Source organism: Hyperoodon ampullatus (assembly GCF_949752795.1).
Source record: "Hyperoodon ampullatus genome assembly, chromosome: 12".
Lineage (NCBI taxonomy): Eukaryota > Metazoa > Chordata > Mammalia > Artiodactyla > Ziphiidae > Hyperoodon > Hyperoodon ampullatus.
Genome location: NC_136925.1, coordinates 21,071,816 through 21,098,121, shown reverse-complemented (window position 1 = coordinate 21,098,121; position 26,306 = coordinate 21,071,816). Strand labels below are relative to the sequence as shown.

General features: G+C 38.9%; 2 protein-coding genes across 4 annotated transcripts in view; one reads left to right on the top strand and one right to left on the bottom strand.

Annotated features, from left to right (window-relative positions):
- ORC3 (origin recognition complex subunit 3) overlaps nucleotides 1–20,462 on the bottom strand; it is a 61,973-nt gene extending 41,511 nt beyond the window's left edge. Inside the window, exons 1-9 of the mRNA XM_079716453.1 lie at nucleotides 20,424–20,462; nucleotides 17,707–17,761; nucleotides 13,270–13,367; nucleotides 11,618–11,762; nucleotides 8,661–8,765; nucleotides 7,505–7,656; nucleotides 6,064–6,194; nucleotides 3,661–3,820; nucleotides 2,085–2,198 (exon numbers count right to left, since the gene is read on the bottom strand). Coding sequence (XP_079572579.1) covers nucleotides 2,085–2,198; nucleotides 3,661–3,820; nucleotides 6,064–6,194; nucleotides 7,505–7,656; nucleotides 8,661–8,765; nucleotides 11,618–11,762; nucleotides 13,270–13,367; nucleotides 17,707–17,761; nucleotides 20,424–20,447 — 984 coding nt within the window. The 5' untranslated portion in view covers nucleotides 20,448–20,462. The remainder of the gene's footprint in view (nucleotides 1–2,084; nucleotides 2,199–3,660; nucleotides 3,821–6,063; nucleotides 6,195–7,504; nucleotides 7,657–8,660; nucleotides 8,766–11,617; nucleotides 11,763–13,269; nucleotides 13,368–17,706; nucleotides 17,762–20,423) is intronic.
- A 185-nt stretch (nucleotides 20,463–20,647) lies between these two features.
- RARS2 (arginyl-tRNA synthetase 2, mitochondrial) overlaps nucleotides 20,648–26,306 on the top strand; it is a gene marked incomplete at its 5' end in the record, with an annotated part of 81,405 nt that continues 75,746 nt past the window's right edge. For 2 of the 3 annotated variants that reach the window (XM_079716451.1, XM_079716450.1), the window contains one exon: nucleotides 20,663–20,698. In XM_079716451.1, the coding sequence (XP_079572577.1) occupies nucleotides 20,663–20,698 (36 nt within the window). Of the gene's footprint in view, nucleotides 20,699–26,306 lie in introns of all 3 variants that reach the window. The other variant, XM_079716452.1, reaches the window with a different exon arrangement.

Below are 26,306 nucleotides of genomic sequence, written 5' to 3'. Positions count from 1 at the left end.
TATTAATGAAGCAATGTTAATACTTAGTAAAATGCCTAGCATAAAAAAATTATCAGGAACCTATAAAAGCATCTAATCAGATCCCTTCATTTTACAGATGAGAAAACTGAGAAACAGAAAGATTCAGTCATCTGGTTAATACGCTTTTCTTCACTCACTTTCTCAATGGTATTTGAGCCTACAGTGTATATATTTTTTTCCCTTAACTTCAGTGATCTCTCCCTTCTATTGGTTTTCCTTACTGTTTTCAGTCTCCTTTTCTATTGCTCACTCATACAGTCAGCTTGCCTTAGGGCTCTACTCTTGGTCCTTTCCTCACTCTAGGTGACTTCATCCTCATTACACAGCTTCAACCACCACCTTTTAATGATAAATCCTAAATATTTCTAGTCCAGATCTTTCTCCTGGGTACCAAATCTTTATATCCCACATGCCCTAAATTTACCATACATAAAAAGAAACTCGTGAGAGGCCCGCGTACCGCAAAAAAAAAAAAAACAAAAAAAAACCTCATCCTTTTCTGACAAACTGGCTGTTTACTTTAACACGTACACTTAATAAAGGGTACCAACCTCCAAACTATCTGCCAAGCTAGAACCTGTGTGTCTGTAAGATGCTCCTCTCTTACACACCCTATCATCCACTGAGTAACAAGATTCTATCTCATCTTCAAATCTGTTTCCTTCTCCCTAGTCCCACTATCACTACCTGTTTCGCCCCTGTTGTATCTTATCTAGGTAACTGCAGTAGCCCTCTAACAGAGCTCTCTCCCTCTACTGTGGTCTTTCCAATTTTGACCCAGCTAGCTCCTGTTCCTTAGGATACACTTCTGTTCTCCTATGGACCCCCAGGCATGTTTCTTTAACAGCACTGACTACTCAGAACTGTAACTGCCATTCTACTCGTCTGCCTGCTTCACTAAATAAGCAATTTGAAGACAGAGATTTCTTTATCCTCTGTATCTCCAGGGCTCAGCTTAGGGCTTGACTTACAGTAGACCCGTGATAAACACTCATAAGTAAATAAACAAATGAGTAAAATGAAATAAATGAGAGGAATAAATTAGAAAGTTACATCTCAATTTCATTTAATTTCACATATTGCTAAGGTAAATAATATTTTCTTGCTTTAAAATACTCTTTTTAAAAAGTCTAAGTTGAAAAAAATGACACATATTAGCCATAACAGCTAATACTCTTATGTAATAGAATACTATAGTGTTTAATGTAGAGGAAGAGCACGTATGAGAAATAATTTATAATCTTCAAGGCACTACACAAACATGAGGTATTACCATATGGCACTTTTGTACTGAAGGTTACTAATACATAGGTTTTCATAAACCTGACAACCGGCATGTGTTCACGACTATACTTTGCTAAGGTATTTTAGGTAGTTGCCGAAAGAAGGAAATACTATCATCTTTGAAACAACTGGAGAATGGAGTCCTCTTTTAGATTAGGTGTTATGAAGCTAAGTTCATGAATTTTCTTCTTGAAATTTATGAAACTTTAGTGAAAATCCATTCACAATATATAGGAATAAATATAAATGAACACACACACATATGTGCAGGGCACAGCAAACTAGAGCCCATAGCCTATTTTTGTATGTCCCAGGAACTACGAATTATTTTTATACCTTTATAAAGGGTTATTCTAAAAAAATAACAAGACATTCAACAAAGACCACATGTAGCATGTAAAGCCAAAAATATTTAATACCTAGCCCTTTAGAGAAAAAGTTTGCTGACCCCTTATATATAGCATTTCCTAGGTAGAAAGTCCATTAGCATTCATCAGATTCTCAAAAATAAAGGTCCCTTCCTCCTCACCCCCAAATGGTTAAGAACCACTGGAATGGAGAGGTCTTTTTCCATTTTTGATATTCTAATTAACGTATTGTCTACATTTTGCTGCAAGGTAACAAAGGAATCATAGAATCTAGAATAATATAACTTGACCTTACTTATTCAGATTTTGCCATTTAAAATGCCCAATTATCACACTAAAAAGTCAGTCTGAAATAACATACAAATTATTAAGGATCAGCTTGCGAATTTTCAAACCCATTAGTCTTCTTACCTGAAGTCCTTTTATAAAGTTTTGGATTGAGAAATCATGATACAAAAAGATGTTGGTCAGAACCTGCAACACTTTTTCACTTAGTTTAAACGGAAATTGAGTTGTAAGAAGTAGCTGAAAGAGAAAAGGGAGGCAGGACATATTCCTGGTTAGTCTTCCCTCTTCATAAACATCAAGTATAAATAATGAGGCAACGAATGATACCAAAACACAGTACCTATGAAAGCTATACTAGTAGCTAGATTTTTTTAGGTCAGATATCAACCAAAATTTTAAATAAACTTATACAACAGTAACAACAACAAAAGAAGCTATTCATACTGTATCTTCAGAATCACAGATATCCATCATCCTTCATTCAATTCCTAATTTTTAAAAAATCTATTAAAAAATATCATCTATACAAACTCTTTTCTCCCAACAGAAGCCACTGAAGAAGCTGTAGGCTTTGGCAATTCTTGTTATTAGATTTCTTTTTTATCCATATTGATGCACATTAACGAAGAGCAACAACACATTATGTACTGGTGAATGAGAAACCCCAAATTAACAGGTGTCTATTTAAAAAATATTAAATAGCTGAATTTGCATTATTCAGCTAATTTTCAATGGCCTACACTGAAGATTTTACATCTGAAAACAAAAAGTCATACTAGGCTTTTCAAACAGAAACAGAGTGATAAAAGGCCAACTGAATTTGGAAACAACCTAGCAACTTTAAGTACTGTAGCTGGAAAAAATTTCCCTAAAGTCAGTGGCTACCACCTTTAAGGGAAAAAAATGCAGAAGTGGTTACTAAATAAGTGGAAGGTGGTCGTTAGTTTACCTTACAGAGCAGCACAAAGGACATCTTCAAGGAGGTGAGTTTAGCAACAGTTCACGGAAGGTCAATACTAAAGAACAGTATTTCCACTTAGGTAGAAACATAGAGGTAAGGTCTGGGAAGGCGTTGGTATTTACTTTTTGTCACGAGCAGTATGACAGGAAAGAGTCCATGAAAAACTTCAAATCATTTAATATAAAATGTAAGGGTGGGGCTTCACTAGTGGCGCAGTGGTTGAGAGTCCGCCTGCCGATGCAGGGGACACGGGTTCATGCCCCAGTCCGGGAAGATCCCACATGCTGCGGAGCGGCTGGGCCTGTGAGCCATGGCCGCTGAGCCTGCGCGTCCGGAGCCTGTGCTCCGCAACGGGAGAGGCCACAACAGTGAGAGGCCCGTGTACCGCAAAAAAAAAAAAAAAAAAAATGTAAGGGTGAAAACATTGTTATTGTTACTAGGAAGTCATTAAATTCTGTAAAAATTTATTTTAAAAACCTTTAAGTTTCTATTGAGTAATGACTGGTTGATAGATAAATAGGTAGGTAGATATAGAAAGATATGATCATTCTTTTCATAAAGCTTATATTTTAAGTGAAGAGGCAATACTATACATGAGAAAATCATTAAATGAAAATAGTAAAATATGTGAAGGAATATATACAATATCATACTGAGAAATTTATCACTAACATTCATAAACTGTCCATGGCAGTTTTCTTTTCATCCTATTTCACTGGTAAAATTTTTTCTTTTTACCTTATCAAGTACTGTAGTCAGGTGCTCCTTGCAAGACAAAGACTGGAATAGTTCTATACACAATAGAGATGATACTGCATGAGGAAGCAACCGATGGACGACAACAGGAGACGTGGCGATTCCAAAAATGAGTATTAGTGGAAATTCATGTAGATGCTGACTAGTTTTTCAAAGGAAGATGCAAAAGTGGAATGTCTTCAGCAAATATATTTCAATACACCATGGTTTAAAATAAGACCACCTTTATTTTCAGGCCTACTTTATAAGACATTGCTAAGGAAGATCATTCTAAATAATAAAAATTTTTAGGTCACTTCTTTTCCTGTTACAGTAACATAGAAATAGTTATTTCCCAGACATTCTAGCTCTGAAATCAATCTATTAATAGATCCTCTCATTTTAGCAAAAGAACATAGTGGTCCAGAGAGATCAAGTGCTTCCCCCTAAGGTTATACAAAATCAAATGTTAGAAGAGGCGTTAGATGCTATTCATCCTCTCGCCCAAAGTTTGAGCCCTACCTACAGTCTTCCTCAGTTAAGACATCTAGACCACGCTTTAAGAGTTCAGTAACATGAAGCTCACTAATTTTCAAGGTAACTTATTCTATTTATGGACGTTTCTAACAGACACTATGTCACCCCAGCATAACATAATTCTAAGCTTTAGAAAACTTCTCTTACAAATAGGTAAGACATTTTTAATGGACATCATTAAAAAAATATTACATTCTTTCCCCATAGTCTTAACTCAAACTTATTGAACATGATTTATTCTTAGCATTACCAATATGAACATAAATGACTTCCACAGAGTAAAACATCAATATCCCTGAGGGCTATTGTAGGTCAGAGCCCTCTGTATCGTAGCTGATAATTTTGCTTGTTCCCTCTTATTAGCTATTGCTTTTCAGTATTCTAGCTGTATGCAGTTCTACTTTCATAGTACTGAAGTATTTGAACTACCTTACTGTTCAAGTTCTTCTTTCTTACTTTTGATGGTAAAAGTAGTCACAAGTCTGAGTTCCAAAAAAGCACAGCTTTTCTGTCACTATCCTGTATTGTGCATTTTTTTAGCATGTTAATCAGTTCAGTGTTAGCATTAAAAAAAGTCTTAGGATCTGGAAATCTTAGTTTCAAATGGGGAAAAAAAAGACTATCAAAGTAGGAATTATTAGTAGTAGATTATCGCACAATACAGCTTTAGGCAAATGTAGCCGTAACTATTAAACAAGTTAACATTCAGAAGAAACCAAATTAATTTATATTGTAAAAAATGTGCCATGGGAAAAGCATGTCACTGGGTTTTTTAATAGGGCTATTTAGGGCTTCCCTGGTCGCACACTGGTTGAGAATCCGCCTGCCAATGCAGAGGACACGGGTTCGATCCCTGGTCTGGGAAGATCCCACATGCCGCGGAGCAACTAAGTCCGTGAGCCACAACTACCGAGCCTGTGCTCTAGAGCCCATGAGCCACAACTACTGAGCCCGTGTGCTGCAACTACTGAAGCCTGTGCGCCTAGAGCCCGTGCTCAGCAACAAGAGAAGCCACCGCAATAAGAAGCCCGCGCACTGCAACGGAGACCCAACACAGCCAAAAATAAATAAATAAATAAATAAATAAAATTTATAAAAAATAGGGTTTTTACTTCAATTCCAAGTCTCACAGGATTGCCTTGAAGATCCAATAAGATCATAAAAGTAGTTTCTCATTAGAAATACCATATAAAATAATGTTATTTAAAAAAAATTCTTGCTCAGTAGAGCCATATGTAACTCAGAGCTTCTAAGGGTAGACAGGTATCAGAAAATAAGACATGACAAAAATATCTCAACCTGGAGTAGTTTATCCATCTAGTGGGCAAGTAAGAAACAGACAACTCTGGTGAGAGAAACTACACTTTATACTGCCTTATCATTCTAATTAAAAACTGGTTAACTTTTGATTCCATTTTTGGATCAAAAAGCAAATGAAAATCGTATAGGAGGTGTTCAAACATTCAATTTTATAAGGAATTTGAAATCATCCTAGTTTCAATCCATTAATATTAAAATGAGGGTTAGGGCTTCCCTGGTGGCGCAGTGGTTGAGAGTCCGCCTGCCGATGCAGGGGACACGGGTTCGTGCCCCGGGCCGGGAAGATCACACATGCCGCGGAGCTGCTGGGCCCGTAAGCCATGGCCGCTCAGCCTGCACGTCCGGAGCCTGTGCTCCGCAACGGGAGAGGCCACAACAGTGAGAGGCCTGCGTACCGCAAAAATAAATAAATAAACAAATAAATAAATAAATAAAATGAGGGTTAAACTGCTACTCATTTTCTCTGCAAAAGGTTGCTTTTTGATTAAAGTTGTATGTTTTCTTAATAAGAAGAATTTTGCGAAAAAAGCCAGAAGATATGCCATCTACCTGCTGATAATTATAAAGTCTTGGAGTACTTTTGTGGTGAAGCCTTCCATATCCTTTAAGATAAGCACAACAGGAGGAGACTGCCATTGGCTAGGAGTCCTCTTTTTTCTTGGCATTTTTGGGTCAGTCTTCTTTTAAGCCATTGTGGAAAGAAGGAGTTAAAAGTAAACTTTACTACCCAAACAATGTTATAATGCCACAAGTTGATATATCTTCCATCATATTTCACAGTAACATTGTTTCTTTTATTTCTCCCACATAATAAAGAGAAATTCATTTCAACAGTTATTAGCAGAATCTTTCTATGTCTGACATGGGAATAATAACCAAGAAGAAAAAAGTTCAGTAAAATCTATAACTCATATGAAATATTTATATTTTCTGCTATCTGAGAAAATGACAGGAAAAGCATGGGGAGAAGAGAGTATTTTCTACAAAATTGATTTTCTGTTAGTACAATGTTATATTTTGCTTCGCTTTAGAGTTAGAACCAGTATTTTTCATTAAAAATTGTAATGAATAACACTACATGCTGCTCTACTATTATGAAATTTCAAGTTGAAAAGCATCTTAAATGTCATCTGGTCCAATCCCAATCTTTTAAAGATTTCTGACCTAAATTGCAGGCAGTATTTGATTTCTAGAAAAATCTAAAACTGTGGATCAAATTAAGATATTATGGTAAGCATTAAACCCAGTTTAATCCCTATATAAAGCAAAATAAACTTCACTTATGGTGACTTCAGCAAATATGTTCTGCAGAAAATGTCACCACAGTAACTTTTCCCATACTATCTGACTACACAGCATCATAAACTAAGGCTGTGGTTTTATGGTGCAGTTATCCATGAATCATCTAGGTTATTTAGATTCGCCAGAGACTGTCATGGTAGAATGAGACTTCTATTTATGTATCTGCTTGTTAAACATACTTTACTTACAGAGCATTTATTCCTCAAGAATTCTAAACATGGAACAAAGGAGATTTACATATATATTATATATGTGTGCGTGCGTGTGTGTGTGTGTGTGTATGACCATTCCTCATCAAACTAAGTCGACAGTGGGTACTGAAAGCATGGTTCTACTGCACAAAAGTAAATACTGAACCTAAGAGATAATATATTAAAGATAAAGACAGAGATAGAATCTGCAGCAGAACAAATTCCTGATGCTGTTTTGTCATTAGATGACATTCTCCCACAAATAAAATGGCCTCGTAAGAACCTAAACACCTCCCAGGAATTAGGCTACATACTGATAAAAGAAAATTTCTAAATTCTAGTAGCCTTAGGAAAAATAAGTAGCTTCTATTAAATTAACAGCTAGTGCCGCATAAATGTATGCTTATTAGAACAAAACAGTACTATGTTTACTATAATTCCAGACCTCTTCAATCATATGCCAATTTCCTGGCTAAAAATTGTCAGTTTACATTTACCTGTGTGACATTCATATACCAAGTGGAAAGAGAATCCATTGAATAATGTATCTTTTTCTGGGTGACCTGAACACTTTCTTTCTCTTTGGATTGCACGTCTACATTGCAGTCCATCAACTGTGAGGCCAGCTTTTGCAAAAAATGTTTCACATCTGCAGAACATAAAACATAAGAAAGCATATCCCCTTAAAACACATCTAAAACACCTGAAACTTCTTGATCAGTATATTACACTATTTGGGTAGAATGTGTTTTTCTACACTTAACCTAATGTAACATTTAACATATTAACTATTGAGGTTCATTAGTATCCTCTCCCTAATATTTTAATTTCATTCATTCAGACTAACACTAGGTCAAAGCTTATGTTTATTGTCTGTAATAAAAGTGTTACCTAAGCAAATGTGCAAACATGAAAACTATCAATTATATTAGGAATAATATGTATTTAAATTACACTGGACAGCAAAAGGTTTTTAAGACCCCTAAGAAGACATCAACAGTGTTATTTACGTAAGTTATTTTACTGATTACAACTCTTCCTCATAGTCATTTTTAAAGATGCCCTAAGGGCTTTTACTTAATTCCAAACAGTTTATGAATATGAACATAAATATAAGCACTTAAAGCCCTTGTATCCGCCCAAATCTAAGCACATTTTACTCTATTAGTGTCCACATCCTTTATGATTTAATGGCTCCAGATACCCAAGATTAGCTCTGGCAATGGACTGCTTTTTACCAGGGTGGCCTTTCAAAGTGGGATAATAAGATGATTTGAGGCTGTGTATGAGCCTATGTATGTAGTCTCTTCTCTGTTGGGCTAAATAAGAGCTCCGCAGTCCTCAATTCTCAACTCCCTGTCCCAAACCTTCCAACTTATTAAAATTTTACTGGGTTCAGGAACACATCTTGTGAGTGCCTGGACTATTACTGGAGGTGAAGCTGATTGGTGGGGGGAGGGGCCAGAATAAACTAAAGCGGCAGAGAGTCCTACAACAGTCAAGATTACGCCGGAGGCACTAAACCTCATCCTGCCAAAAATGTAGTACCATGCTCCTCCCGCAAATAAAAAAGGATAAAGAAAGCTAGAGAGACAGACGGACGGAAGAGATATGTAACATCTCATCAAGGTTGTTATAGCAGTTATACTTCACCTGGACAATCTTTAGCTTGCAATGAAACTACATATGGAGTAACATTATTCTGAAGGACTTCTGTTAGACTTCTGAACGTTAAATCATGATCTGTTACATTCACACCTACGGGATAATAAATCAGTATTACACCATCATTTTTATCATTAATAATTTAACAACAAGAAAAACCATTTAACATGTCAAGTGAATTCATAAGTTAAAATATTTTAAAAACATGATTAATAATAGAAACTAAGAAAACATACTGCATAAATGAAGAGCTCTCCATTAAAAAGATACATATAGAGGCACACACTATACTTATCAGGAAAGGTATTTAGCACGACTTTTCTTTAAAAAATCTACTGGGGATGTGTAGTTGACCCTTGAAAACATTTTAAAAGCAATTTCAAATTCATAAAGAGCTCTTTAAAATAATTATTCAAAAACAAGGGCCTTGGGCTTCCCTGGTAGCGCAGTGGTTGGGGGTCCGCCTGCCGATGCAGGGGACACAGGTTCATGCACCGGTCCGGCAAGATCTCACATGCCGTGGAGCGGCTGGGCCCGTGAGCCATGGTCGCTGAGCCTGCGCGTCCGGAGCCTGTGCTCCACGACGGGAGAGGCCACAACAGTGAGAGGCCCGTGTACCACAAAAAACAAAAACAAAAACAAAAAAAAACCAAGGGCTTTACTGTGACCCTGACTTAACAACTGAGAAGAATCCAATCATTAATATCAATTCTATTAATGATCTTAGTAGTAAATACAAAAGGTAAGTGTATACTAGGGGAAGAGTCTAAAAACAAATTAAAACTTTAAGTCCTTTAAGTATTTACTGAATCCTGGTTCTCATTTCCACAAATCAGTTTTAATGCTCTGCATGCAGGTATCAGAGTTGAGCGGAAATTTCCCCACTACTTTGGAAAAAATTCTATTCACTGATACCTTCCCTAATGTCACAATCTGTGACTTCTAGAAAGTGCTTTGGTGCTTAGAAAGTGCTTTGGTACCAGCAGCAGACATCTTGAAACTGCTTGAGACTTGCTACTATAAAACTTCAACTGCTTGTAATATCGTATTTTAACGCATATATGTGGAACCTAGAAAAATGGTACAGATGAACCGGTTTGCAGGGCAGAAATAAGAGACACAGATGCAGAGAACAAACGTATGGCACAAAGCGGGGAAAGTGGCGGGGAGGGGGTGGTGGTGGGATGAACTGGGAGATTGGGATTGACATGTATACACTAATATGTATAAAATGGATAACTAATAAGAACCTGCTGTATAAAAAAATGAAATAAAATTCAAAAATTCAACAACAACAACAAAAACTTCAGGTGCTTGGAAGGAAAAGAAAAGGTTCAGAATCATCCAGACCACCAGTAAGCAAATTTTTTTTTCGAGGAGACAAATAAAAATGTAGGCCGGCTATTTTAAAATGGACATATATACCTTTTTGAAAACAGAAAATGTATAACTGTGTAACTGTATAAGTATTCTTTGAGTACAGATATCAAAATGGTATTTAGCATGCATTGTGGTCTAGGAATGTGATACTGCATCACTGAACAAATTTGGGAGTTTAATAAGACATTGGCTTCTCTTGTCTTTCACTGACAGACTTTATTAGTTATTTAACACTATGTTCCTTAAAACAATGGATTTGCCTATTGAAAACAAAATAATCAACAATGTCTTCAACTGGAAAAATGTTCTCCTCAGACCACTGACTTTGAAACTTATGATTTCCATTAGCTTCTTTTCTCCTTATGACAGCAGGCAGAGAAGGGATTTAAACAGTTATCTCACAACAATCTATCAGGCCCTCCCTCTTGACTGTGTTTCCCCCACTCTACTTCCAATTGCTGTAACCTGGGGGGGAGAGAAACACAGCACCCAACAGTACAAGCCAGCCATCACTGGGCCTCAGTTTCTCATCCATAAGTGGAAGGGGTTTGAAATTAAGTGGCCGGCTGCACTGAAAAGCTGGTCCACAGCATTATAAAAATCATTCCCTGGAGTCTTGTTACTCAGAGGGATCCTGGGATTGGCAATATGGGCATTACCTGGAAGCCTGTCAGAAATGCAGTTTCCAGCCCCACCCTAGACCTATTAGCAAAAATCTCTATTTACTAAGATCCCCTGGAGGTTATCTGTAGGTATCACTAAGGTTTGAGAAGTATTGCCTTGAATATCAGGAATAAGATTTAGGTAATGAACAGTATTAGAGGCAGTATTAAACAAAAGAATTAATTTCTTATCTCAGAGCTCACTAGTATAAAAACCTTGAATAAACAACAAATTGGAAATACAATGAAGAGTATGTTTGGAATCCAAATAAATCCAACTTTCCTTTCAGAAGGAATGAAGAAAATGTGCTAATATTCCAAAGAAATTTTTTCCATTATCATGCAATCCAGATGTCTGGTTAAAATGCGATATTAATGATGGATACTTAAGTACCTAAAACGTTTACAATCTGCAATCTGAAAGCAACTTATATGTAGTTCATCCAAACCCCCTTCACACCATTAATATTAATACAACATTACAAAACAATCCAAGATTGAAAAAATAAGCACAGGGAAATAAAATTAAGGTTATAGAGTAATTTCATTGAAGATATGATAAAGTATAAAAATTGTATCTATCAACATACTGGTAGTTTCTTTATTACTGAATTCAAATCTCAGATTCAAATAACTAAGGAAGAAAGAGTAACACAAATATATTTCCCCTTCATTTTTCTGACAAAAAAGCGAGGAGGGTTCTAACTAACCCTAGATCAATTTCTTTTAATTTACAGATGTATGGTTAGTATAAGGAACTTTTATTGGTTTTGGAAGTATGCAAACTTTAATTGGTTTAATTCTGTAAATGAAAAAGACAAAACAAGTTTATCATAACAGGTGATTCCCACTATTCTCAAGAAAAAAACCACTATCACAAAAAACAAACACACACATATGTACCTAGAACAAGAGCAGCGGTTGGAATTTCTCTGAGTTTTATTTGACAGCCCCAGTCTCTTGAATTCTTCTGGAACCCAGAATGAGACTTCTGCAGAAATTCAATTAGACTGTCAAACAGGCTTTTATTTAATTCCTCTTGTAGTCGCTACAAAAAAAACCACAAAACTTTATGAATTATTTTTAGCAGTAATCTGATACATCTTTCCAAGTTTGGGAAAGAAAACTGTCATGATTTCAATTCCAAAGATCACATGTAAAATAATTATAAGACAGATGAAATTAAAAACTGTTTTTCCTTAAATCTCCAGTGAGCAGTGCTTTGAATTCCCTCCTTAAAGAACCTCATTTATTCATTCAACAAACATTTACTAACCACCTTACAAATGAAAGAGTCTCTTCCCTAAAAAAATGAAAAAATTGAGCTAGAACAGTTACAATTAAATTGAAATACATTGCATAGAGTGCTATGATAATACAGGAACAAAGAGTAGGATCATCCACCTTAAGCTGAGCGGGTGATACATTTGAGCCGAAGAATTAGATGCTCCTGCAAGTGATGCAGGAGGTGATGGTGGATGAAAGAAAGTTAAGAAGGAATGGGGAGTGGAGGAGGCAATCAAGGAAGAAAGCACAAAACATCTGGGGAACCACAGATACAGCTAAGAATAAAAACATGAGAAGTGGCCAGGAATGAGGCTGGACAAATACTCAAGGGACTATACCAAGGAAATATATATTTGATGTTAAAGGATTTAGATTTTGTACTGTGGGGAGAACCATTAAAGGGATTTGGAGCGGAGGCATGATTAAATCAAGGTTAAGAAGGGTTCATCTGGCAGTACTGTGAAGGCCAGATTAGAGGGGACTGGAGGGGCTGTACTGGTAGTGGGGCTGGAAAACCCCTGTAGCCTGGATCTGCCTGATGGGATTTGGCCAATGGTGGCAAAGGGACTAAGGACAGACCAGAAGGGTGTGACATCAGAGGCAGGGACATCAGTTAAGAGGAGACTCTGACAATCTATTATGACCATTTAGGTTTCCTAAACTAGAAATCACAAACCCAAATGGCTTCAAGGGTTCCAAGGAATACATGAAGGGGCAAAGCCGCCAGGTGTGAAGCAGTAGAGTGGTGGGAAGCAGTAACAAACTGGAAAGTGCGTAACCCTCCAAAGGCATTAAAAACAGGAAACACAATCCTGTGTTGGTCGAACAAAACAGGTTCCCTCAAAATGTTGGCCCTACATCTACAGATCTGCTACAGTGGAGAAACTTTTCAGGGCTGAAATATAAAGAACATGGTAACTGATTATGAGGATGAGGGAATGAAGTGGTTTACAAATAGCTTGATTTCTTACTTGTGTAACTGAGTGGATAATTACAGGAGTGCCACCATTTGAAAGCTGTGAGAATATGTAAAGGGCCTGTGCATTAGCAGCGATAATTATAAACATACGTTCCAATACCTGAAACTATGCTTAATACTTGAAACATAAGGGTTTTTTATTTTTTTTAGGATATACAGGTTACGCTTAACCAAGATTACATATATCTCATCAACACTCTTATAAATTGGTAGAAAGGAAAATGGGAAGGAACAAATATGAGATTTATGATATTAAGGAAATGTTAAGCTATTAAAAAAAAGTATTCACCTCAGTTTCAGATTTCATCTGCTGCCATATCAACTGGTAAGTTTCAAAGCGAAGCTTACTGTCCTCAGACTCATTTTTCCCTTTATTAAAATAGTCCTCTAAAAACACAGAAGGAAATAAGTCAGTTTCTTTTTTACATAATAGAAAATCTCTGTGCAAAGTAAGTGATGGGGTTGATTTTTTTTTTTACAAGTATCAAAAATATATATATTTGGGGATAGGTAACATTCAATATCCTTTATATTTAATTTTATTTATATATCTTATATTTTTACTATATTAATGGTATTTGTAAGTTTAAAAATCTTTTTAATTTTTCCATTGTATTTCTATCATTTACTTTTGAATTTCTAACAGTTTTTACTTAATGGTTTTGGTTTGAGGTACATACATTTAATATTAACGTATTTTCATTATCTGCTCTTATGCTAAGGCTCTGTATACTTTGCTTCACATATTTGCTTTGAACTCTCCTTTATTAAATGATTCTTATTACTACTATTCTAATTCTTTGCTTAGCTGAAATAGTTTAGTGCTGCCTTTTATTTAGTCTGTATTTTATATCCTTCTTGAATGGCTTCCTCTAAATGATTAGCCATTTATCAACACACTATTTATTGCAATGGTTTTCAAACTTTTTAAGCCATGATCCATATTAAGGAACACATTTTACGTCATAATCCAACACACGTGAATCTAGGAAAAACAAAAACAGAAGTCCCATAAAACAATACTTCTCATTATCATGTGACAGCAAATGTTTTCTCTTCTATTTTTTAAAACTATCAAGATCCACTAAACTGATTTCATGACACACACTTGGGTTATAACTTTCAGTTTGAAAGAGATGCGCTTATTGGATAATCCGTCCTTTCTCCCACCCATGTCAGATGCCCTTATTGTCTGAATACTTACATATGCACTTGAAACTGCTTTTGAACTTCTTTTGTTCTACTGAATCCAGTTCTACTCCCATGGCAGTCCTGAACTCCTGTAACTGTTAGAGCTTTGTAGTGCATTCTAACATCAAACAGATCCAGAGCTTCTTCCCAGTGCCACCAAACATTATTCTCTTTCCAAAAAATGTAAGGGCTTCCCTGATGGCCCAGTGGTTAAGAATCCACCTGCCAATGCAGGGGACACAGGTTCGAGCCCTGGTCCAGGAAGATCCCACATGCTGCGGAGCAACTAAGCCCATGCACCACAGCTGAGCCTGTGCACCACAACTGCTGAGCCCATGTGCCACAACTACTGAAGCCCGCGCGCCTAGAGCCCGTGCTCTGCAACAAGAGAAGCCACCACAATGAGAAGACCGCACACCACAACAAAGAGTAGCCCCTGCTCACTGCAACTAGAGAAAGCCCATGCGCAACAGCGAAGACCCAACACAGCCCTAAATAAACAAACAAATAAACAAACAAACAAATAAATAAATAAAAATTTAAGACATTCTCCCAAATTAATTTTGTCATTTCTCAAAATTAATTACCCTGGTGTTTGACTGGATAAAATAAAATCTGTAGATTGATTTGGGGAGAAATGACATTTTTAAATACATTTCAAAAAATTCACATCCCAAAACACTACAGGTCTCTCACTGTTGTGACCTCTCCTGTTGCGGAGCACAGGCTCCAGACGCGCAGGCTCAGTGGCCATGGCTCACGGGCCCAGCTGCTCCACGGCATGTGGGATCTTCCCGGACCGGGGCACGAACCCGTGTCCCCTGCATCGGCAGGCGGACTCTCAACCACTGCGCCGCCAGGGAAGTGCCAGGTCTCCTTTTTTAATCAAATAGTTTACATGCCTTATAGTTTTCTACTTTCCTTCATATTTCTTGTTGTTTACTGCTAGGTATTTTATTGCAACAGCTAGAACTTTCACGGTATTAAATAATAATTGTGAAAATACAGAATTTTTTTAACAAAAAGTTAAAAATTAACAATTTTTTTTTTCTAAAGTGAACAATTTTTTCCTGATTTCACTGAGATGCTGCTAATATCCTCCCAACAAGTTTTAATGTTAACTGATAGTTTGGAACAGAAATTCTCTTCCATGTTAAGGAACTTTCCTTCTAATTGTCATTGACTCACAAATCTTAATAAGTTATAGCTGAAATTCAATACAGAAAGTTCTAAGCAAAAACTTGCCTTGTATTATGAGAAACACTATTAGGTAGTGGTTAGACCTTAGGCTCTGGGATCAGACAGCTTGGTTTCAACTCCCAGCTCTGCCACTTGCTAGCACTATCGCTGAGAAAGTTCTTTCTACATCTAAATATCCTGATATAGTTTAATGGAGATAATAATAATACTTTCTTCATAGTTTAACACATATAAAGTGGTTAAAATATTCTGGCACATTAAAAACAATAAATGTTAGTGCTTTTATTAGTTATAATGACATTGCTCATGATATCAGATGTCATTTCATGCTATCTGGATATTGGATAACAGGGGAACAAGTCTTGAATTTTTCTCTGAAAATGAACGATTTCTAGTTAAGTTTAGCAGTCTCCAACATTAAAGAAATATGTTGATAAGTCAATCACTTAAAAACAAAATAATTTATAATGTAGCTCTTCTTCGTTCACTATTTCCAAGTCCATCACTGTCACTTTTTACTTGGGGAGGTGAGGAGGGCAAGGAATATAGAAAGCTTCAGGTTTTTTTGAGACTAAATCCATGAGTGTAAAGTTAACACCACTGTTTATTCTCCTGTTAATGAGAAACTGCATTCTTATTTTAAGTCATACTTTCTACCCTCCATTGCCCTCAGTATAGACCATTATTTTATTATTTGTTCCCTGAGCACAGGTACTTTACCTAGCTGGTCTCAAACTGAAGGATTATCACCTTAAAGGTCTACATCATGAGATGATTTAGAAAAATCCAATTCTATATATTGGAGCTGTTTATCTCCTTAGTCAAACAATAGTATAGTCCAGTTTTTCTTTTTTAATTAAAAATTAAAAAATGAGTGTGAATGAATATGCTTAATTGTACATCATAATTTTTCCATCCGAATTAATCTTCACAGTGCTGAATAGTGAGTGTAAATACTCAACATGCCTGAGAGGGCTTTTAAAAAATACCAACACCTGGGTCCCATTCCCAAAGCTACTGATTCAGTTGGTCTGGGCTGCGGTCTGGGCATTGGTGTTTTTAAGAAACTCTCCAAGTTGAAATCAGAATAAGGTCGATGGATTGTCCCGCTGTCAGTTTGCTGGTTGTGATACTGTACTATAGTCACGCAATACATTACCACTGGGGATAACCGGGTGAGGGTTCAAGGGAACTCTCTACTTTCTACACTCTTTCTTACAACTGCATGTGAATCTACAATTACCCACCCAAAAAAAAATCAGTTTTTTTTTTAAAAGTTCCCCAAGTGATTCTAATCTGCAGGCCCCATTGAGAACCAGTACAATAAACATTTTCTGACTGATAATAACATCTTGATTTGTTTGAAGTAGTCAAGTCTTCTTAACTTGATCACTTAACAGATATCTGGAGATAAGTAAAGAACTCTCTCTGGTTGTGGCGTGTGGGTTTTCTCTCTCTAGTTGCGGCGTGTGGGCTCCAGAGTGCCCACACTCTGGACAATATTTTTTAAAATAATTTAATTTTATTGCGGTATGACTTACAAATAATAAAATATGCCCATTTTAACAGTTTGATATGTCCTAACAAAGGTATACACTCACATAACCATCCTCTGTCTAGAGAACATTCCCATCACTCCAAAAGTCCCTCTTTGGACTTCCTTAGTGGTCCAGTGGTAAAGAATCTGCCTTCCAATGCAGGGGACACGGGTTCAATCCCTGGTCGGGGAACTAAGATTCTCACATGCCACGGAGCAACTAAGCCTGCGCGCCACAACTACTGAGCCTGCACGCCTCAATGAGAGAGCCCACATGCCACAAACTACAGAGCCCACGCACTCTGGAGCCCACACGCCGCAACTAGAGAGAGAAAACCCACACGCCACAACCAGAGAGTAAACCCACACGCCACAACTAGAGAGAAGTCCATGTGCCACAACGAAGCTCTCGCACCACAACAAAAGATCCTGCATGCCTCAACTAAGACCCAACGCAGCCAAAAAAACAAAAGGTCCCTCTGCCCTTCTGCAGTCAATACTCCCTACCTCATCCGAAGAAATCACTGAGATTTTTAAGACAATCTCTTTTAAAGAATGGTGACATACCCTTTGAAGGAAATTTCGAATTGCCTTTTGATGGTACATTTGGATTCCCTTTTAGATTAGAGCCCTGGGGAGTGCCCCTTATCGCTTTGTCCTATGCCTTGGAACATAACTGCTATATCAACATGGTGAGTAAAGCAAGCTTAGACAGGAGAATTACTAATTCAATAAGAGTTAGGTTAGTTCAAGACTTGGGGGAGGAAAACTAACAAATCTGATATTAAGACGTCTTACCTATTGGCACAGAGATCTTTCTCTTCTTGCAGTTTGGCTTAAACACAAAGCAACCCTATAAAAAAGAAAGAGAGAAAAAAAGCATAAAGTCAAAGCAGCCAGGAAGCAGACAAATCTGATTAACCTAGTATTTTATGGATAAGCAGATTTTTTTCTTTTTAAGGCGTTTCTTTAAAGTGCTAAGGAATCATCTTTCTTCAATCTGAATTACAGAAGGAAAATTCTTAAACAACAAGGGGACTAACCACTCCTTTCTCCTCCTTCCCATGGGAAGCTCATCTTTGATTTTGCTCTTTGGGACCTAATCTAAGAGACAGACAAAGAAAATAAAAGCTGATGAAATTTAAACCCAGAAAGGTTCCATTTTTATAAAACCTAGTGAAGAAAGAACATTAGTACTATACATTAAATGAAAATCAAGATGATTAAAAATACTGATGCCCTCTCATCTCAAAAGAAGTATTTATTACTGAATTAGAACCTTGACAGGACACAGACAGTTTTGGCTATTGATTCACCTTACATACCTTTCTTCATCAGATAAATTCTTATTCATTTGTCCATTAAAGTTCAACTCAAACTCACCTGCTTTGGGAAACCTTCTCCAATTCTCTAGTCAGAATTATTCTTTCCCCTAATATCTCACAGTACTTGAATATCTTTATTTTGCTTTAAGTCACTCTTACTATGTATGATAGTTATTTATGGAGCTGTCTCCCGAAGTAGTTCTATATATATAATATATATATATATTTTTTTTTTAATCTTTTTTTTGTGTGTGTGGTACATGTGGGATCTTAGATGACCGACCGGGGATCGAACTCGTGCCCCCTGCAGTGGAAGCATGGAGTCTTAACCACTGGACCGCCAGGGAAGTCCCTCCCCCAAGTAGCTTGTGAGCACCTTCAGAGTACAGACTGCATTTAATTCATAATTGTTTCCCCAATGCTTAGGATAGTGTTAACACATACATTAGGCGATCAGTATATATAATGGAACAATGCTTGCCAAATAATTTTTCTGGTAATTTCCTAGCTACATTTAGTCTCATGTTATTATCTGACTAGTGATACACAGGCCGTAAGCTGCTGGTCCCACATTTGTTCTACCAATTCTAAAGCCGTACATCATGAACAGCTTCTTAGAATCCCATTTCTATGGAAAATGAAAGAATCAAAGAAATATAGCTAGGAAAAGTCATCTCAGGATAGACCTAAAGACTGCTGTACAAATATAAACTGGCCATTTGGATTACAGGGTCCAAAATAAGAATTGTGCCTTACATTCTTATACCTGCAACTAATGGAACTATTTAAAACACACAAATTTTTTTAGAAAAATCATTTGGTGCCATGACAAGCTTGTCACTGCCTCCTTTCTATAGCCACCTGTAATTCAGGAGCAGGAAAAGGAGCTATGAAGGAGTGAGACATGAAGAGTGCTGGGAATGGATCCCGATGTATGGCAACGGGAGTGATATAGTTATCCATTTTTCACTACTGATCAAGTGATGGTGTTGGAGATGGAAGAAATTAGGAGAACCAATAGCCAAAAAATATGACAAGGAAAGTTTAGACAGGGGAGAAAAAAGAAAGCTGACAGTTCCATGAACCAATGAAATAATCCTTAAAGATTCTTATTTATGTAAGGTCTCCTTCATCATCATCTCAATACAAGCATTTCTCTTGTCATAAATGTTTTCCTGAAAAAAAAACAAAAACAAAAAAACAAACCTCTCACAATTCTGCAAGATACACAAAAATAAGAAAGGCTTATGCAACAAAAAGGATTAGGGGACAGACCACTGAAAACCTATGGAACTTTATAACCAGGACAAAACAAAAACAGTACCATCCCTCATAAAAAATACTAGCAGTTATGCGGAGCGGCTGGGCCCGTGAGCCATGGCCGCTGAGCCTGCGCGTCCGGAGCCTGCGCTCCGCAACCGGGAGAGGCCACAGCAGTGAGAGGCCCGCGTACTGAAAAAAAAAAAAAAAAAAAAAATACTAGCAGTTAAGCTCTTCTGGCATTTGCACCTAACATCACAGTCGGTCAGTCTTCAGTACGCTTAAATCCTATGGCTCGTGTTTCCTCCTGGATATGTAGTCTTGGAAGGCACTGAGTCTCATCATTTTATTTTAATCAAAATTAAAAATTAAATCCATGGTAGAGCCTTCTTCATTAATTTACTGTTTCAACACAGGAACAAATGTCTTTGCAACTTATCTGCATTCTCAGCTTTATCAGATAGCTTAACTTTCAGGGGCTTCCGGCCGTACTCCTAATATTACTAAAGGTCTTACTTTTCTTGGTCTGTAACAGCACTGTCTAATAGAATTTTCGGTAATGATGGAAATACCTGTGTTTATTTTGTTTACCACTTGTATCTCGGTACCTAACAGAGCCTTTGGCTCACCATAAATACACATGAGAAGGAAAAAGGAGGGGAGACTGGGACACATCCTCGGGGCATCCGACCTCCACAAACCAGAACTTAAAATTCCTCCGAGGCAGAAAGAATACTACGGCAGATCGGCGTTTTCGCTCCCCAAGCAAAGCTGGCCTCCACTGGACGTGGAGCAAAGACGCCTCAGCTCGGCCCGCCATCCCCTCCCCTCCAGCCGGTACAACGAGGTCTACGTAACCTCCGCTTCATCCCTTCTTCATAAGGGAATGAAGCAGCTGTGAAGTCCCAGTGGGCGCCCGCCCCCACATACCTTGGACACCGAAGAGGTGGCCATGGTCCTCGCCACCTGCGAAATCCCAGACGCACCCTGGATTTCCCGCGCTCCCTCGCGGCGGCGGGGCAGAGGTTAGTGGTGGGCCACGCGGCTCCTTGATTGGCTGACAGCACCTTCCGGGGCGGGCTTTCCGGCGCGCGGGAGGCGGGGCGCGCAGAGGAGGGCGGGGCGAAGCTCAACACCGTCCAGCTGGGACCCGCTTCGTGGAGACAGACATGGCGTGCGGCTTCCGCAGGTCTATCGCCTGTCAGGTACGGGCCCAGAAACTGGCATAAAGGGGGCCCCCGCGCCCCGAACTCCGCTACGGGCCAGTCCCCAGTCATCGGGAGGGCAGGTTCCACGGATACTCTGTTTTTGTTTCTGCTGCCTCCTTCCCGCTTTTTGGAGCTGCTTGAGCCGCCGAGGCAAACCCAGTTGAGAGTCGAGCTTGCGGCCCAGATCAGTTTCTCAGGGTGAAAAGTAAACCTTGAGAGGCACATGTTGCTTCCCTCACGGCTTACCGCCTGACAGACAGCTCAGTGTGCTTTGCCTGGGTGGCAAGTCAGTGGGCCATGATTAGACCCTTTAGAAATTAGTGCTCCATATGCTTAGCGAAGTTGATGATGGATCTGAATTTTCATTTGAAAGGATCTAGTTTAAAAACTGGTCATTTCTCTTCCAGTCATTTTCGCTGCCTGTCCTAGCATTATTTTTGGTAACTCCAAAGATAACATTAGACCCTGTTTTTCTTGATTCTGAGGCATATTGTTACCGGAAAACTGGGTTTGCCTCTTGGTGAGCATGGGGGCAAAAGACATAACCAAACCAAAGATCTGGAGAAGGAAGGATTTATTACTTGCAGCAAGTAAGGAGAAGGGGAGGGGGACGGGCGAGGGAGGATATTTCCCGAAGCAGTATCTCCCCAGTTGGCAAAATTGGGGAAGTTTTAAGCTCAGGGTATGTGCATATTCATGAAGGGGCTTGAGCAGAGGTGAATTCAATAGAGAATTGGGGCAAAGGTTGAGAGTACAGGCTTTAGTAGAAGTCACCTGGGTCAGAAAAGATCACCATCTCATTCCCTAGGTTCTGACCAGTCTGGGTTCTTAGCTAGTAGTTACCATCCTCCACCTGGGTTGGGGCCTTAGTTCCAGTAGAAGAACTCTAAGCTACAGTATATTGTTATGTGTATCCCCTGAGGGGGAACTAGGATTCCGCTTTTTCGCTGCTCTGTTGTTTTACTGCTTTTCCTTTGTTTCTGTATGCCCTCACTTTTCTGATGAGTAACTGTTTGAATCTGCCCTTTGGAACTCGGGGAAGGTCTAGGGGGCTAAGCCTTTTTCCTACAAATGAGAAACAAGGAAACAGAAAGTCTTTTGTACCTGGGAGGGCCCCGCAGGGTCCTGCTCGGTTTCAATCCCCCCTTTTCTTTGATACTCCTCCTCAGTCTCGAGGGGAACAGGTGTTAGACAAGAAAGGGAATAACGTTTTGGATAGAGAGGTTAATCCTAAACTTGGCAGAGGGACTCGGTTTTAGGGGGACTCGGTTTCAGTATTTGAACAACTCTGTAATGAGGATGGGAATAAGACACTGGAGCATTAGATTTCATCAGAAGTAATTTTTAAAACGCGTCGACCAACTGTGCAGTTTTTCAACAAAACTTTTGTAGTTTTGACAAACCCATTTCCTTTTAATGGACACATGAGTGGACATACTTTGTCTGGCATATAATATGTATTTCATTTAGTTCATTTTTACAGTATTTCTGGAAATTCCTTTGTCTTGACTTTATGCTTGGAGATGTACTGTTGCCGAAATATCGGCTTCCCTGTGCACCGACACCGAACAGAAATACGGAGACAGAGATTTTGGAGGAAGAGAGAGATGGCTTTATTTTTCTGCCAGGCAGAAGGGAAAACACAGCAGGCTAGCGCCTCAAGAACTTTGTCCACCTCTCCTTCGGGAATCGGAGAAGATTTTTATATGTGGGGCTCGCAGCAGTCCGGGGTATTAGATAAGGATCAAAGTAGTCAAGGTCCTGCCTTCTTCTTCCTGCATTATTTCAAAATCGTCACAGCTGGCGTCAGGCAGCCGCGTAATTGGGTCCGTTTGTCTCTGGGTTATCGGCCTGTGACCTCTTTTCTGAAATGCAAATGCTACAAGGATGATCTGCTACAAGGGAGTCCGGGATGTAATTCACATAGTGTTGTTAAAGAGTAATAGGTTAAAAAAAAAAAAAAAAGTGATAGGTTAGCTTTGTGAAGTACAAATCTAGTTAACAGACACTACAGATTAGTAACAGTCAAAAAAAAAAAAAAAAAAACTAGGAGTGATTAACTCTTTCAGGCCAGGTTATGTTTCTTCCCTAGCCTGTTCACTGTTCCCTTTATTTTCCTTGTTCTCAGGAGAGGGAAAACTTCACTTCTATTTTTGCTGCAACAGTACTGCCCTGTCCAGTGCCAGCTTCCCAAGTATCAACAATGGACCATTTGATAAGAAAAAGCTAGATTCATGGCTTACTGGACTAACGCAACAGAGCTTTGGTAGTGTCTCTCGCTGGGAAGTCATTTGAAGTATGGTTTAAGGCTGGTCTTTCAGTGGCAGAGGGTGAGAGGACAGGAAAGTGGAGGAGATGGCTTGATGAGGATTGGATACTGATCTTAACAGTTTTAAGATTGATGGGGGACTTCCCTGGCGGTCCAGTGGTTAGGGCTCACCACTTCCACTGCAGGAGGCACAGGTTCGATCCCTGGTCGGGGAACTGAGATCCCACATGCCTCACGGTGCCAAAAAAAAAAAAGATTGATGGAAAGAGCAAGGACTCTTAGGACATGAACTGTTGATGCTTTCTTTATATTGCAGAATTGATAGATTTTTCAGGAAGTTCCTGTAGTGAACAATCTAGCTATTTGTCTGGGCAGGAGTCTCCCAGAAGAGTAAAATTATGCTAATTAAAACAAAGGAATAATAAAGTCATGTTAATGTGGACAGAACTAACTATGTCCAGCATAGGTAGTTTAGACCTCAGTGTCCAAGCTTTGTGTGTGTGAGATGGCTTCCATTCGAAGCCCTTGGGTCAAGATGGTGCCATGACCAGAAGCAATTTGTGTTTAGTTTTGCAAAGGCTATATTCTTCCTTGTAAAGAAAGCACGTCGGAGAAACAGGAATTCATATGTATTGAGTATATTTGTGCTAATTACTTCACGTTCACATTTAAGCCCTGGGACAACCCTAAAACAGAAATATTAACTTTATGATACAGTTGAGCAAATTGAGATCTAGAGAGATTAAATAAGCTACCCACATCTCCTGGTCAATAAATTGAAGAGTTGGTTTATGAACAGAGATCTGTCTAACTTCAAAATCGGCTCCTTCTTATACACTATGCTGTTTAGTTTGTGAAGGCAAGGAACACGATCTGATCATTAAACAGAATGTAATAGAGTTGTCTGACAACATAAACCAAGTAAATGTATATTTCCCCAAACAAAAGGTCATCAAGAGATGATCTGGGACTTCCCTGGTGGTACAGTGGTTAAGAATCCGCCTGCCGGGCTTCCCTGTTGGCGCTGTGGTTGAGAATCTGCCTGCTAATGCAGGGGACACCGGTTTGAGCCCTGGTCCGGGAGGATCCCACATGCCGCGGAGCAACTAGGCCCGTGAGCCACAACTACTGAGCCTGTGCGTCTGGAGCCTGTGCTCCGCGACGAGAAAGGCCGCGACAGTGAGAGGCCCGTGCACCGCGATGAAGAGTGGCCCCCGCTTGCCACAACTAGAGAAAGCCCTCACACAGAAACGAAGACCCAACGCAGCAAAAATAAATAAATTAATATCCTTCTTTAAAAAAAAAAAAAAAAGAATCTGCCTACCAATGCATGGGTTCGAGCCCTGGTCTGGGAAGATCCCACATGCCACAGAGCAACTAGACATGTGCACCACAACTGCTGAGCTTGCACTCTAGAGCCTGCGAGCCACAACTGCTGAGCCCGCATGCCACAACTACTGAAGCCCACGTGCCTAGAGCCCGTGCTCCACAAGAGAAGCCACCGCAATGAGAAGCCTGCGCACAGCAACAAAGAGTAGCCCCCGCTCACCGCAACTAGAGAAAGCCCGTGCACAACGAAGATCCAACTCAGCCCCCAAAATTAATTAATTAAAAAAAGAGATGATCTGAAACAAGGATAAACATAAATAAAATAAAAATATGTGCAATATACACCTCTGTGAATGAGGGTCCTTACCTAGTTTAGGAGTGAAGGGGAATGTATTACACGAAAGGGTACATTCATTCAGCAAATTTTGATTAATGAATCTACAGTTTTCTTTTTTTTAATCTCCTTCACCTGTTTCTCTCCTCCCCCCAGCATTTCCCCACCAGCAACCAATTGTTCTCTGTAGCTATAACTCTGTTCCTGTTTGGTTATGTTTGTTCATTTGTATTTCCCTTTCTCTGTGTGACTTATATTACATAGCATAATATCCTCTAGATCCATCCATGTTATCGCGAATGGTAAGACTCTTTTTTTCTTTTATAGCTGAATAATAGTCCATGGTATACCTACACCACATCTTCTTTATCCATACGACTGTTGATGGGCACTGACATTGCTTCCATACCTTGACTATAGTAAATAATGCTATAATGAACACAGGGGTGTATATATCTTTTTGAATTAGTGTTTTTATTTTCTTTGGATATATATCTAGAAGTGGAATTCATAGATTGTATAGTAGTTCCATTTTTAACTTTTTGAGAAATCTCCAAACTATTTTACATAGTGGCTCCACCAATTTACATTCCCAACATTAGTGCACAAGTGTTCCCTTTTATCCACATCCTCACCAACACTTTTTATTTGTTGTCTTTTGATAATAGCCATTCTGACAGATGTGAATTGATACCTCGTTGTCTTGATCTGCATGTGCCTGATGGTTAGTGATGTTGAGCATCTTTTCATGTGCCAGTTGGCCATCTGTATATCTTGGGAAAATGTCTGTTCAGGTCCCCTACTCATTTTTTAATTGAGTTGTTGGGTTTTTTTGTTTTTTGGGGTTTGGGGGTTTGTTTGTTTTTTTTCTGATGTTGAGTTTTATTAGTTCTTTGTATATTTTGGATGTTAACCCCTTGTCAGATGTATCATTTGCAAGTACCTTCTCCCATTCAGTAGGTGGGCTTTTTCATTTTGTTGGTAGTTTCCTTTGCTTTGCAAAAGTTTTTTAGTTTGACATAGGCTTATTTATTTATTTTTGCTCCTTTCTAATTACTGCTTCTGCCAGGTCTCAGAGTGTTTGAGACTTTGTGTGTGCCCTTTAAAAGCGGGGTCTGTTTGCTATAGCCCTCTGGCTCTCCTGAAAGTAAGCCCCACTACCCTTCAAAGCCAAATGTTCTGAGACTTGTCTTCCTTGTGTAGGACCTCCAGGCTGGGGATCCTGATGTGGGGCTCAGACCCCTGGCTCCTTTGGGAGAACCTCTGCTGTTGTAATTTGCCTCCCTTTTGTGGGTTACCCATCTCGGGGTATGGGTCTTGACTATACTGTTCTCCACCCCTCCTACCCATCTAGTTGTGGTTCCTTCTTAATGTCTTTAATTGTAAGAAGACATTTTCTGCTGGTCTTTGGGTCTTTGTCATCAGTAGCTGCTCTGTGAATAGTTGTAATTTTGGTGTGCCCTGGGAGGAGGTGAGTTCAGGGTCTTCCTACTCAGTCATCTTGGCCACTCCTACACTGGCGCACGGCCTTATTTTTCCATCTTCAAAACCAGTGACAGAGCTGGGATTTTTTTATGTTGGCATTTCTCTGGTTCTTTGAGTCTAAAGTTTTCTAAGCACTATCAGTCCCCAGGTTGGAAGTGAATGGAATACGCTTTCTGCCCTGGCATGGC